A 14,959-nucleotide genomic window follows, 5' to 3' on the forward strand; every position below is an offset into this window, starting at 1 on the left:
TGATCAGGCACTTTGATGTTTTCTTTGTGCTTCCCTACAAAAAATGAAACAGCAAGCTGAATTTCTGTAACTATAAACTGCAAATTTACTCATTAGATTTCATGAAGTTTTTGTTATCCCCTTTCAAGTTATTTTCTTTCCTCATATATACACTGTCACTACACAAACTTCACCATTATTTAATTTCTTATAATAAAATATAAACATTTTTCCTCGTTCAGATGGCATAGGTTCCAGTTTGGTTTAATACTGACATTTGATGATAGAGACTTCTCCCTGAAATCTATTCCTCATCTTAAAAAAAGAAAGAAAGAAAGAATAGATCAGAGAACTCTGATTGCAACAAAAAAGATACGGTAGTTTGCTTTCAGATCTTAAAAAGCTCCCCCCTCCTCCTTACATTTTTGCTCTCATCTGGGGATTTGGGATCTACTCAGAGCACAGAGGAGCCAGAGAATGAAATGATTCCTGTTATTAAAATTCTTCTGCTTGCCATGTTAACGATGACACCACTTAAGGTTAAATCAGACTTGGTAATAAGTTTACTTGAGGTAGGCTGAAGTGTTTCAGGCTCTTAAAAGGGAAGGCGCTCAAGCTGTGCACCAGAGTGCAAAGCCACAGGTATGTTTGGGTGTCTTCTGCTTTCACCCCTTTCTCCAAGTGGGTGAGTGCAGCAGAGCTAGCTCAAGCTGACATGCATGAACAGCATGCCAATGTGGAAAAAATCTACATGCCCAGCAACCTACTACTGGGTGAATTGTGTTCTGTACAACCAGTGAAGTGTTTCATGTGAGACACAGAGCAGTCTTTAGCTGAAGCCATTACAGATTTTTAGAAGCAGTTATTCTTTATAAGGCTGCCCCATAAAAACAGTTTTTCTCAACTTGAATGGCATTACTGAACAGTCTCAGCGCTCTTCCTCCTCCCCCTTCTTCCAAAGTGGCGACACAAGCACATATAAAAGTGATCAAATAGTTGGCAGAATTGTATTGGGGAAGCTTGTGCTGCACCTGGTTCTCTTGAGGACCAAATTCAGCTCAGGTGTACCTCCCATCGAAGTGAACACGGGTTTTGCCGACTTGCACTAGGGAGGAATTTGGCTCTCTGTATGACTGGGCATCACTGTTCATCTCTCACTTTCGTGAGTCCTCATTTCACACACAACTTTTAAGGGAAGAAAGGTCATCATCAGTATGTCTGGTTGTTTTACCATTGCATTTTTTTTCTGGAACGATGCAAGTCATATGAATAATCAGGGGAGCTGGGTTGCAAAGTCTCTGCTTTGTCCTCTGCTTTAGGTCATTAGAGTCTGAATGGCCTTTCGCCTGTTGCATAGCAAATGTTGAAGGGAGACTGTTGCTTTATTTGTTTTACAGTATTTAAAGTGATGCATGATGCCAAACCAAGTTAATTCTTAAAGAATCCAAATGCCAGTTTCAGCAATTGATGGACATGGGCTTCAGATCGGATTTGGGTATCAGACATATTCCCTTTACCAGCCAGCTTCAGCTTTGGAGTGAACTGATCAGTTGTGGCATGATGCTAAATATACAACAGTATTGCCTTTTTTCAAGAAGAATTGAAAGGGGTTGGGGTGTGTTTTAGGAGAGATAATAGGCCACTTTCATAAACTGCACAACCAAAGAAGTGGGGTTCAGAGTAAATAATGAGACCGGTACAATCAAGACCTGGAACCAAATCTCCAGATAAATTTTGTACACTACCAGCTGGTCATTGCTCTTTTCTTGCAGATGTTAAATATAGTTATACTTGAGAATGAATCTTTATTATATCTTTTAAATTAAATTGGGAATTCTTTTTTGGAGGTTAGGGGAGGGGAATTGAATTAGTCTAAGAGAGTTTATACAGTTGCTAACACTGAGGCTTCTCTACAGAAAAGTTTCCACTGACTTTATTAGACAGCCTCTAAATTCTGTGCCTCTGGGGTCTGGGAGTGAAATAAGCCACAACCAGTCACTGATGAAGAACTTGACAAAGTGACAGTCATTGTTCCTGTCACCAGGCTTACTGTAAAGTTACTGAATCTGATCGCTATCCTTGGGACAGCTTCCTATCATGGCTTGTAACATCTGAGCTGCCTCTGGTCTGCCTATTAAGCAGCATTATAATTTCAGAGAGATTTGGTATTTACATTACCTTAATTAACCTTTATATGAGGCCTCCCTAAAAATATTGAATGGCTAATCTGAGCTTCCTTATTTCTTTTTAAGTCAATACATAAAATATCTAAGATCTAAATAATATATTTAACAATAGCTTATATTTATTTAGGTCTTTTCATTCTAAAGGATCCCAAATGGCTTTGCAAACTACACTATACACATTTATCACTGAGGAGCTGCTGCCAGAAATGAGGAAGGTAAAAATCAACAGACCACAGCATGTGGTACAACAGTGTGAGGACAGGGACATTTTGGGGCCAAAGACAATAGGCTAATTTTTCATTTATGAAAAATGTCACATAACATTTTATGTCCATGTAAGACAGACAGGACACACTACATATATTTATGGTCTTGTGCTCAAAACCTTGCATACTTCATGGAATTCAGTATATTTATCTCATAAGAAGGAAGCGCTGAGCAATCCAGTGGAGATTTGAACCTGAATCTCCAGGACACTAAATTTTTCAGACCTGAAGTTCTGACCATAAAGCCTGCAGACGCTACAGATTAACACACTGAAAAATGCCCTTCCTTCCACTCTTTCATCTTTTATTTTCATAAGTATGCATGTTATGGGGGAAACAGACAAATGTCAGTTGTATAAAGCAGACAGACTCCTTGGAGTTTTCACACTGATGCTCAGATTCATTTTTTGCAAACCATGCTAACAAGTGAAATTATTGTGGATCTGTTTTTTCTAACTGCAGTTTACTGTTGTCCCAGTTTCCATGGCAAAAGGCATCATGTACCATGTGTGCTGCAATAATACATTGTTTGCATGTGAGATAGTGTATTAAGGGCCACATGAACAGCAGTCTGTCAGTGCGTTGAGGACTCCGCAATCTACCCACAGTGCTGCACTTAAACTTTACACCAGAGAGCATTAGGCAAGAGTTGTATAAGGAATAGTTGGATTTTTCTTCCCAAGCTACCATCTGGGTAATCTGTTTGATCCTTCCCCTGATTCCAGTTTATCAGTGATAGATTATATGAATTTCAAGGCTAGGCAGTAGCTAAACAGGGCTGGGGTGTGAAGAAATTTAAATATTATTGCATGCCATACCTAGACAGGGTTTTGTAATATCAGAGAAAGAACTGGGAGAGAGTCAGCCAGTTAACCCAGTAGCACAGCTGGTAGAACACTAGGGGGTCTGGGTTAAAGCCTTAGCTAGGTCATTAGTTTCCATCTTCCCCAAAGCTACTGGCATTGTCAAGAGAAACTGGCTGAAAAATAAACAATTAAGATATTGTAAGATATTAAAGAATAATAGGAATTTAAAAAAAAATAAATAAATGCAACAGATCCAATATCCCCACCTCCCCCCAAATAGAAACTTGGCCTCTTTGTGAAGAGGAGCAATCACTCTCGCTGTCTTTGCAGTTGGAGATGATTTTGCTAAGGTGGTGCGTTGTGTGACTATTATTTCACACATGCAAAGAAACATCTTTTGTTGAACTGGTGCAAAGAAACAAGGCAATCAGTCTGCAAATAATAGCAGATGTCAAGATGAAAATAAATTGTCAAGGTGCCAAAGAGAACACATGTTGTGTGTTAATTGTGGCCCAAAGAACCTTCAATGTTTTTAGTAGCATCCTGATGCACTTGTTGAAGAAGTTGAGGTTCATGCTAGCTAATGAAACAGCTGAATGTAGAAATTTGATTTCTGCATAGCTGGTATGGCAGAAATAAAATATTTTTTTCCCAAAAAGCTTTAGAATTTATTGTAGAATGAATGATGAGTCAGAGCTTACATCAACCCTGAGTATTTTTTACCCCATAGAATTTTGAGATCCTTCAGCATTTTTTAGAATCCAGGAATTGATAGTTCATGAAGTGGAAAAAGATGTTTTTTTTAGGGGCCATTAACTGAGTACCCTGGCTTCACCATTGTTCTTTTGATTCTGTTGCTAATTGATTTTATAATGTTGCTACCCTTCAGTTGAAAGGAGGGTACCACTTCTCAAATGTTTGTGTTTAGTGTTCTATTAATCGTTTATTCGATCAAATACAAAAACGGATTTTGTGCCTCCTCTCTCCCTTAAGAAAGCAGCTCCTTTGAACCCCATTCAACATACACCCTGCCCCCTACTTTTAACTTTGAATAAAAACCTCTGCTCCTGGGCAAGTAAGAAAAATAAACAAAGTCGTGTGCAAAATGTGATTCTAACTATGGTCTTTTACGTGGCTTGGGCTATCACTCTGGGGCAGGAAGGGAGGTCCAGCTCCAGCCCAGCTGCCTCCCAGCTCCCCTTTCTGAGCGGGGCTTCCGCCCAGGCTCCCAGCTCCCTGCTCAGAGCCAGACAGCTGCTCAGGCTCCACACACAGAGCTCTCCGATGGGCAGCTGCCCTGCTCCTGGTGGGGACCAGGGAGCCAAGAGCCCAGGAGAGGGGGCGGGGGCTGTAAGTTGACTTATGTTTGTAGTGTAGACATGCCCTGAGTGTCATGTCCTGGAAGGAAGCTCTCCAGAGTCCAAACCAGAAATATGAAACATTGAAAGAATCCCTCTTAGATTTTAAAGGAGAGCCCAGTACGTACTAGGACTGCAGTTCAGAAATTGATTAGTGCTTGATAGATAGCCCTGGAATATAACCATATTTAGTAAATATATAGTGATGGTGGGCATTGTACAAATATGTATTAGGCTTGGTCTACATTTAAAAGTTAGGTCAGCATAGCTATATCTTTCAGGGAAAGTGAAAAATTCACACCCCTGAGCACCATAGGTATTCCAGCGTAATCCCCAGTGCAGGCATGGCTATGTCAATGGAAAAAAATGTCATCGACCTAGCTACCGCCGTTCAGAGAGATGGATTACAACAAAGGAAAAAACCCTTCTCTCACTGTAGGAAGCATCTACACTACGGCACTGTAGTGCCATAACTGTGCTGCTGTAATGCCTGTAGTCTAGACATGGCCTAAGTGAGTCTGAGTGCATTAGTTCATGAAGCATCTAGTAGCATGTTATACATATATATGTACATACATATGAAGAGAAAAAATAAAATTTTAAATCTCTGGTAAACGTCTGATAAACGCTTCAGACACAAATAAGTATCAGTGATGTGTGGGATACTGTAAAAATGCCATTTACTTTTTCTGGCCCTTTCTGAACGAAAAGACAATTTTTCATTGTCAATAACAAAGATTGTGTGTTTTATTTTTGCATTTTACTAAAAAGAGATCAATTTGTACCTAGCCAATTTAAAACTTTACATGTATGCTTTATTTGAATGTAGAAATATATTTTATCTTAAGTTAATTGTATAGCTATTAATAGGTAGTCTGCTACAATTTCACTTGTTTCCTGCAAAATGCAAAGGCAACTTTAACGCCTTTATGAATTGTGTACTTAATAAAAAGTTTATTTTTTAAAAAGAAATATGTAAATAAAAAAGTTCTATACATCTTAAAAATACAACAGCATACACTTTATTCAGGTACTCTTTAAATAGCTCACCCTTACCAAATCTCATTTGCATATTTTCCTTTGGCAAGTAATTTCTTATTTTGATGGCTAGTAAAATATAGTTTGTTCCTCCATTACCATAAATAGATTTTGTTTGTTGATGAGTGCATTTCCATGATGATTTTTTAAGGCTAAGCATACTGCTGTTTTACAGCAGTTTCCTAAAAGAAGCAAACTTGTCACACAAACTGACACATCTGATGCAATCTAGTTATTTGACCACCCCATTCCCACTCAAATGTAACCCTAATGTAATCCTACTTCTCTTCTTTTAAAAAAAAATCAAAAAAACTTTATCTTAAATCTAATTGTTAGAAAGAAAATGTATTTCTTTTTTGTTCTGGTTATAAAATGAACACTTGTCGGAAAATGTGCAAGCAAGGAAAAATGAATGAATGCCAGCTGTTCCCTGCCCTCTTGATAAGATTCCTAAAATTGATGCAGTTTTCTCTTTTTGGTGTGAGAACTTTAATTTTTTTGATCATGAACCAGTTTCCTTTCTAAGATATTTGGGCTTCCTGCAGATATTTGGAAACAAGCTTGGACTTCTCCATGGAGCCATGGGAGAATGGCCATGTCTCAGGGAAATCCAGATCAGGACCCAATCCAGTCCCTCCTTCCAGTTCACATCAACAGTGGTGCTGAAACACAACCTATTTCTCTCCAGAAATAGGCCTCAGGGGGCATGTCTCAGGACATGATTTTAACTGGTCTCAGACAGTTGGGAACAAAAGATAATGTAGCACAGATGTTCTCTCTGCATCTCCAGGCTCCATCACATCGTAACTTCCTCCGCTCTCCAATCTCAAAAGATAACAAGAAACACCAAACCATCCTGAGAGAAATCTCACATCTTCTGAAAGCCGGGGCAATAGAACCAGTCCCTCAGTTCAAAAGCTGATGAGAATTCCACTCCCTTTGCTTTGTGGTCAGACAGAGATGCAGGAGCTGTCCACTTCAACCAAAAGCTCTAGAAGCTGAACAAGAGGTCATTTGGGATGGAGACTCTTCCTTCCATTGTTGTTGCAGTCTCCTCAGGAGACCTTCCAATGTCAGTGGAGGTGGAAGAAATGTATCTGCACATACCCATCAGGCCCTGTCCACCTGTGGAAACCATCACTACCAATACAAATTTAGTTTTAGTTTAGCCTTTTAGTTTGCCACTACACAGTTTGCCACTGTAGCCAGGATGGTCAAGAAGGTATTAGGAGTGATAATAGGCTGGCTGAGGAATCTTTTTAGCCAGTGCAACATTTGGAAAGTTAACCATGTCATATAGATTAAAAGGTCCATTGTGAATAGGAAGGCTGTGTACTTTATGTGCTTACTGGATATAGAAGTGGGTTTACTATCTTTATAATAAAAGACTTATAGTGCAGCTAGTACAGAATGTTTCATTGAAATGGATCCCAGGAGTGTGATACAGGTGGTGTCTGTTGGAAATATTAACATTTATTTCATGCCACTATTATGTTAGGATTTAAATTAGTTACAGTGATGTCCTCTGGCCGCAGATTTTTGTAATAAGTTTTGTCTGCGTAGTAAAGTAAACTATTTTACAGTGTAGGAGTCTGTCTCAAAACAGAGCTGAATACAAAACCCACATAAATTCTCCCAGTCTGGAAGTACGGAAGTTCCCAATCGGTATTACCCTGCCTTCAAGGCATCTCTTTTGACCTTGACTACCATGATTTGTCTTGCCACACTACAGTGCATACTGTTTGCTTCCTCTAGACTCTGGGCTCACAAACTATTTAAAGGGATACTACCCAATTCCTCACACTACAATAATAATTTATTAAATGTTCAATAGTTTGTCACACTCAGTATCACTCAGTGGGGAAAATATGCTTACAATTAGGGCCACTGCCCCTTTTTTTGCCACTTCTTTTCACCAAACTCTTTTCTCTGTTTCTCTCCCACTTCCTTATCTTTGTATCTCTCCTTCTTTCTTCCTTCTGAATTTCCTTCCCTGCAGCAACTTCCAGTTTCCCAATACTCATCTATGGGCTTCATTTTTACCCTCCTCCATTCCACAACTAATACAAGCAATGGCATAATATTCTTATCTCTTTAAATCTGACGTTTAAGGTGTCAATAGGCTTTAGCGTTAACCCCCTTTCCCCAATTAGATTAATGGAGAGAAGGAGAAACAGACACCTTTCAGAGCTTTTGTGTCTGATCTCTCCAGTCCCAGAAGACAACACTACATGAGTTTGTACTCTGTTCACATTTTGGAAGGTTTTGTTTGCAATCATGAAGGACAGAAACTTACTCTTTTTTTTTTTTTTTTTCATGAACACTTACATTCCTCAGAATCTGAATATGGCAGCATCAACACATCCAGCAAGCCGGATCCAGCATCTTATACTGTGCTGTAGAATCTGAAAATGCTATCTCTCCACTGTAGTAAAATTGCCATTTTAAACTGTCTAATCCCACTGAATATTGGCTCAAAAGTGTCTGCAGTACTTGAGAAAAAATAACAAAAGATCTTTCATTTTTTATTTGAATATCTTCATATTCTTGCTGCCTAACATTTTGTATTTGAACAGTAACTTTTATTCAAATACAACTTCAAGGCCTAACATGCTTTTGCCTCACTATATGTAATTCTATTTGTGCTTGAAGAGTAGTGAAAAAACTCTGTTACTCAAAACTTTCTCTATAATGATGAGTTGAGGGGTCTTTTTTCAGGCAAATGTAAAGACAGATCTTAACAAGCAAACAGGACAGGTAAGAAATTACCTTTCCTCAAGAAAACAGAGAATGACTTGCTGTCTCCTCAGCAAATCATCATCAGAGTTAAAAGCAGAACTGAAGACTCTCAGAGAAAAAAACCCACAAAACTAGTAATTGTGTACAGACATTTGGTGGGCTGCATTTTGTAAGATTTTTCTTTTCTTTTCTTTTTTCTTTTTAATTATTGGAAAAATAAAAGTTTCATGGAATCCCCTCTCTTCCCTCCCATTTTGTGGGGTTACTACTATGACTTTATAGGGCTGTTGATTTTTAATTAATTTTATTAGACCGCTGATTGTAAATTGAATTATATATCAAAAATGTGATTCGTTTATACTTTTCATTTATGGAGGGAAAATAAAAAAGTATGGAGTTCAGATGTGTTGATGACAATATAGATGCCTCTAAATTGGTGGAATAAGGATCTGGAAAATGGATGGGGACTTTTAGGTATACTTTATTTATGACTGCTACATCCTGCTCCTCTTTTCAGTGATGTTTGGAGCTCTTATAAGTGGCACAGGTAACAGAAGTATTGATGGGAATGCCACATTACTGGACAAAAAAGCACTGTGTTCTGGTAGCAAACAGTCAGATGCTAAACCTCCTACATAATGATCCTCCCACCTCCCCTCCCCTGGTGAATTTAGTTATTTTTATTACAGTGAACAGAATTGCTGTTAATTCTGTTTCTGGAGACTTTCTGTTTTTGAAATTGTCTTTCAATTTAATTAAAATAAAATAAGTAGGACTCCACTGCCCTTCTTTGGAAAATAAAAATTTGTGAGCCATATCTCTTGACTTTGGATTTTGAGTCAACTTCTTTGCTGACTGCAGTGAAGTTATGCAAGCAGAGATTTTGACTTATTGTCTCTGGTTCTGTTTGTTTTCTGATGTGAGCAATTACAGCTGTCTGTTGTCTGGGAATCTTTACTTTGAAAATTATTTAAAAAGTTTCTTCATAAGGAAGGGGATCCCTTAAAGAGAAAATATAAATGTCTTCAAAAATATTAAAGTGAAAGTTCTGTATTTACATTTTTGTTTTGCTATTTATCTCTCTTTAGGTTTTATGGCAGGCATACAAAGGAACCCACAAATATCCCAATATGGACCTCAACAAACTGGGCCTTCCATGTCACCACATCCTTCACCTGGAGGCCAAATGCATCCTGGGATTGGTAGTTTCCAGCAGAGTAATTCAAGTGGTACTTACGGGCCTCAGATGAGCCAGTATGGACCACAAGGTAATACAACAAACAAACCATGAGACATGCTGTTAATCTGTAAGGTAAAAAACTGATAATTTTGTGGAAAACTGTTATTCAAAGAATGCCTTTTTTAAAAGGACTCAGTGGTGCACCTTTTGTTTTAAAATAATTGCAAAAACAACTTTAGCTAACATCATATTCAAAATGTTATTAGCAGTCTTTGTATTCTGTAATTTCTCAGTAAAATTCACTAGCTTGTGGCACTTGAGTTAAAACTTTTTGTTTTGCGTTATTATACTGAGGCCAAGGACGAGGCAAGAGATTATTTGACATTAAAAAATAATTTGGGGACATACATGGAGTTGTTTTCCAGTGTTGCCACATCTGACTTGGTGACTGAAGATAAAACTGGACATATATATAAAAATAAAATAATCCAAGACAGGCCAAGACACAATGTTAGATGCTTTGTAAATTTTAAAGTAGGGTTAAGTCTACTTGAGTTGAAACTTTACCAGTTATTTCCTAGAAAGGTAGAAGCACTAATAGCCATGTATTTTTATTTTCCATTTAGACTAATAATTGACACTATTGCTAATTAAATCTATGCAAAACCTAGGGTTTCACTTCACTTTGGCTTGAGCAAACATTTTAATGGGTTAAATCGGTGTGGTTTACACCCTTCCAACTCTGTTTAGAGTTTCAGGTTTGAATTAACACACAATTTCAAACAAAATTTATCTGCAACTGTCATGGCTGCTCCATGATTTTTCAAAAATGGTTATAAGTGGTTTAGTAAATTAGTTAGCTGGTTCACTTACCACTCTAGGATACAAATCACTGAGACCTGCTGATCTGTGTACGTTCACATTTTCCCAGTATTTCCTTAATTGCTTTTTGTCATCAGCTACAGTATTGATAATGGTCTTAATTACTTCCTAATTGTCCATATCTCTTCCTGTTTTTGATTTGTTACTTTCCTGTCTCCTTTGAATGGAAATTTAAGATTTCATATTATGTTTGTAAGAGCAAGAGTTTGTCCTGGGTCAGAACATAAGCTGGCCAAATGTTTGTCCTTGTCCAAAATTTGCCTACTCACCAGTGTTGGGTGTCTCATTGTACACCACTTAGCTAGCCCCCATTAGCCAAGAGATGACAGCATTTCAGCAATGTATGTGTATGTTGATGAAGCTGTTATTAATTATTCTTTATCATTTTATTAATTTACTCTGTCTAAGTAGATTGTTGTCTTCACCGGTTTGATTTTCTGGCCAAGGGAGTAGCTTCTTCTAGATTAACACCACTATCTGCCTGTAAATGTGTCACCATAAAATACGCATGGAATATTGGATCTGTAATGCTGCCTGGCCCATTCTTTTGGAGGCCAGGCTTGTCATCCCTAGGATGTGCTTGAGTTCCACCAACTCAGTGAACAAGCATCACAAAACTGGTCCCAAAACAGGACTTCCCTTGATATATGGAGCCCCGAGGCCAGTTTGAAATTTTGTAATAACTGTGAGGGTTAAAGTCTATTCATGAGTATCATAATACAGTAGTTACTGTGGGAAAGTAATATTGAGCTCTAATGTATACGGTTTGTGAATTTTAACTAACCCTTCAAATAGAGAGAGAGAGAGAGAGATAGGTCCTTTTATTTTGCTTGTTTGACAGAACTGTTGAGGGATTTAAAAAAAAAAAAAGAAGAAACAAATTCTACCCCTGAACATTTAATGCACACAACCTTGAACTAGTCTGTTGCTTCGTCTTTAATGGATAACCTTTAAAGTATGCATCTGTTTAGAGATTTAATGAATTTCCAGCAAAACCACTGAATATACAGGGACAGTATTTCCTTTCAAATTGGATCAAAAAGCTTGTCTGTTTCAGCAAGTTCTTCCCATTGCTTGTTTACTGAAAACAGCTATTTTATTGAAAAAGGTCTGTATCTTGATCCAGGAAATTCTGTAGAGGGCTCATCAGAATGCTGTTGGAAGTGAGTTCTAACAAGGAGGATGATTTTAGTATTCTGAGTTCTATCAGAATTAATCCCTCTCCTTGTTTTGTTTTGTTGGCTCTTCTCACTCCACAGAAAATCCCTTTCTCATTAATCCCTATGATACATTTGTTCTAGTGGTCTGAACAAAAGACTAGGAGCAAGAACTGCTGAATTCTAATTCTGACTCTGCTGCTGATTCCCTCTTTCAACTTGGGCAAGTCAATTAATTTCTCTGCTTCAGTTTCCTTAACTGTAAAATGGGGATAATAATACTTCATAGGGATGTGTGAAGATTAATTAGTTAAGTCCAATTTACTGGTGCCTTCCTTTTGTTTGTAAAGCATTTTGTAGTTGTAAAATGTTGTAGGAGTGCTTCTATTATCTGAACAGCGAGCAGTTAGCTTAAGTGGTAAAAATCCAGTGGATTTATTATGTACCGTCATTACTTCCAACCACATTGGTACTGTTGAGATTCCAGATCACGGAAATAGCTGGTGTCAGTGCAGTAAAACATTAGCTGAATGAATCCACGCTGATTGAATGGAAAGGTTTTTATACTAAATCAATGCATTTAAGTAACATGCCAGAGATTACTTTATTTTTCTCTTGAGTTCAGCAGTTTTTCGTCTCTCTTTGTAGATGAAAGTGCCTATGTAATGATTTTATGGATCATGGTCAGAAGAAATGGCTATTAAAATGTGAACTTGGGGGCAGTAGGGGAATGAGCATTAACAAGTAGTTTCAAAAGGGCTTCGTGAATAGTGTGATGGATGTAAAGGGTGTTTCTCTGTCAGAGCCTAGAGGGGACTGGTGATCCTGTCCTCCGGCAATTGTAAAATTAGTACACTGCAGACTCTGTGTTGTCTGGGTGACAAAGGGAGAAGAGAACTCGAAATTTGTCACCATGTTGTTTGACCACTTATGAAACATTGGCATGAATGTTATAATTATATTAAATATTCACAATCACTAATCATAATGTGTCTTGGGCCTTATCCAATATATTTTTAGTTTGAATGCTTAAGTTTTATCTTTTAATAGACACCTCTTCATTTTTTAATAAGCATAACTTGTACTTTCCTCTCTTAACACTTATTTGCTAACCTTTGATACATTATGAATATTGGGAAAGAGATCTGTATAAAAGCTCATTCTGGCTCAGAAAGTCAAAAAATCACTTTTTTTTAAATTATAGCTTTGTTAAATATTTCTTTCAGTCACCAAATGTACATATACAAAGATCAAACAAACAATAAATTAACATTGAAAGGGTGCACTTTACAGCATTATAACACTTTGGAAATAAGAACCTCAAAAGTTACAGTCAAAACTTTTTACGTTGCACACAAATATACTTAAAATTAAGAATATACGACAGTGTTGCTCCACTTGTCTTTCAACTGTCAAAATATAAATAATATTTTATAAAATTATTAAAACTAAAAGAATTCACTAGAATCATATTCACTTTCCACTGTTTTGTTCATTTTAGCCTTTGTCCAGCAAAGCACTTAAGCCCGTGCTTAATTTTAATCACACTAGTAGTCCCATTTAACTCAATCAGACGTCTTGTGTACTTGATAAGCATATGCTAAAGTGCTTTGCTAGATCGGGTGCCTTAATTTACGTTTTCTTTGTCACTCACAGACCAGTCCTGCAAACCCTTCCTCAAGGGAGTAGTCCTTACTCTGCAATAGAATAAAAATTACTCCTGTGAGTTAGGGTTTGCAGAAGTTAGCCTCCAACTATAGAGTAGAAATTATCTGAGTTGTTTATGGTCACTTTCGCTTGGTTGTCATGCACTTTCACAGCAATAGTGAAGCTCATTTGTATAGGACACAGCTCTCTCGGGCCGGTCCAAGTCTGAGGGACAAATTCCCACAGAAATAAAACCATCACAAACCTCACCACTTTCTGCTCCAAATTCAAGGCGCACTTCTTCAACCTTGCTTTTGCTAATATACAGGCATAGCAAAGGGTACATATATTACATTTTTGAAAAATATGAAAAAAATTCTCAACACCATTTTTCTTGCCCACCCCAAAGAAATAAATACATTAAACTGTATGGAAGCTGTCTTTTTGTTCTGTATTGTAAAATGGCTCATACAGTGGGATCCAAGTCAATCACTAGCTCTCCTATGTGCTATTGAATACAAATAAAAAATAATTGTTATTGTAATGGATGTTAGTCACTTCCCTTAATTTCTTCTGGAAGGTTCTTAGATACTTAGCTATTAGGGCCATAGAAGAATCAGCATAGAATAGAGCCCATCAGGACCTATTAAGGATGGGATTTTTCTGAAGTGTACAGTGTTTACCTAACTCTGCTCCCATTTAAGTCAGTAGTAAAACTCTCATTGACTTTAGTGCAGTGGTGGGCAACCTGCAGCCCTTCAGGGTAATCTGCTGGCCGGCCACGAGACAGTTTGTTTACATTGACTGTCCGCAAGCATGGCAGCCCACAGCTCCCAGTGGCTGCGGTTCGCTGTTCCCAGCCAATGGAAGCTGCAGGAAGTGGCAGCCAGAACATCCCTGTGGCCCATGTTGCTTCCCGCTGGTCCCATTGGCTGGGAATGGTGAACCGCAGCCAGTGGGAGCTGCGGGGGGCTGTGCCTGCAGACGGTCAACATCAGCGAAATGTCTCGCGGCCTGCCAGTGGATTACTCTGGTGGGCTGCAGGTTGCCCACCACCGCTTTAGTGTTTTAGGCCAATACTGAATGCTATTGAAATCCCACCCAAAATCTTAAAATACAAAGAGACAAACAAAAAAACACTCTTCATTTAATTTTAAAAATATAACATTAGTACCTATTAATCTTATGTTTTGTCATTTCTTTTTAAAGTAAAAACTAAAGCTCCAGTTCTACAAACGAGTGTTTGCAGGGTTGGCTCCTAAACATGAGGCCTCCGCCACTTGATAGCGTCCCCTAATCAGAAATGCTTGTAATGGGATTTAACATCATAGCCTTGTTAATAACGCATTCATTTAAATATAGGCCTTTCCTTAAAATTCCTGAAATCTATTTTTATCCAATGAAAAAAGGCACCACTGCAGTTTGATGGTTAAATGGAAGTGTAGACAATTTTAAAAACATTTGTAGGGATATTATTTGTAATACTGTGAATCTGACCTATACCCATAAAGCAAGGAAACTTACAGTCAGTTCTGAAACTTCCCTCCTCTGTAATTGCCTAGAAATTGCAAGGTATGAGACCCCGAAGTGCAGTTACATACTGTACTTCATGCACAGCAATGCCTGAGGAGAGTGGTGAATATGGGACAGAAGTTTCAGCCTTTGGCAGGTTGTCAGCGTCTTCAGTGTTTTTATTGTCTGTCTTCCCTTTTTTTAACTCC

At 38.0% G+C, this 14,959-nt stretch overlaps 1 protein-coding gene across 28 annotated transcripts in view; it reads left to right on the top strand.

Annotated features, from left to right (window-relative positions):
* The window catches only part of ARID1B (AT-rich interaction domain 1B), a 398,263-nt gene that overhangs the window by 299,472 nt on the left and 83,832 nt on the right, over window positions 1-14,959 (top strand). For all 28 annotated transcript variants that reach the window (XM_037895036.2, XM_037895046.2, XM_037895048.2 and 25 more), the window contains one exon: window positions 9,461-9,640. In XM_037895036.2, coding sequence (XP_037750964.1) covers window positions 9,461-9,640 — 180 coding nt within the window. The remainder of the gene's footprint in view (window positions 1-9,460; window positions 9,641-14,959) is intronic.

The sequence above is a fragment of the Chelonia mydas genome, chromosome 3 (genome assembly GCF_015237465.2).
Source record: "Chelonia mydas isolate rCheMyd1 chromosome 3, rCheMyd1.pri.v2, whole genome shotgun sequence".
In the NCBI taxonomy this organism is placed as follows: domain Eukaryota; kingdom Metazoa; phylum Chordata; order Testudines; family Cheloniidae; genus Chelonia; species Chelonia mydas.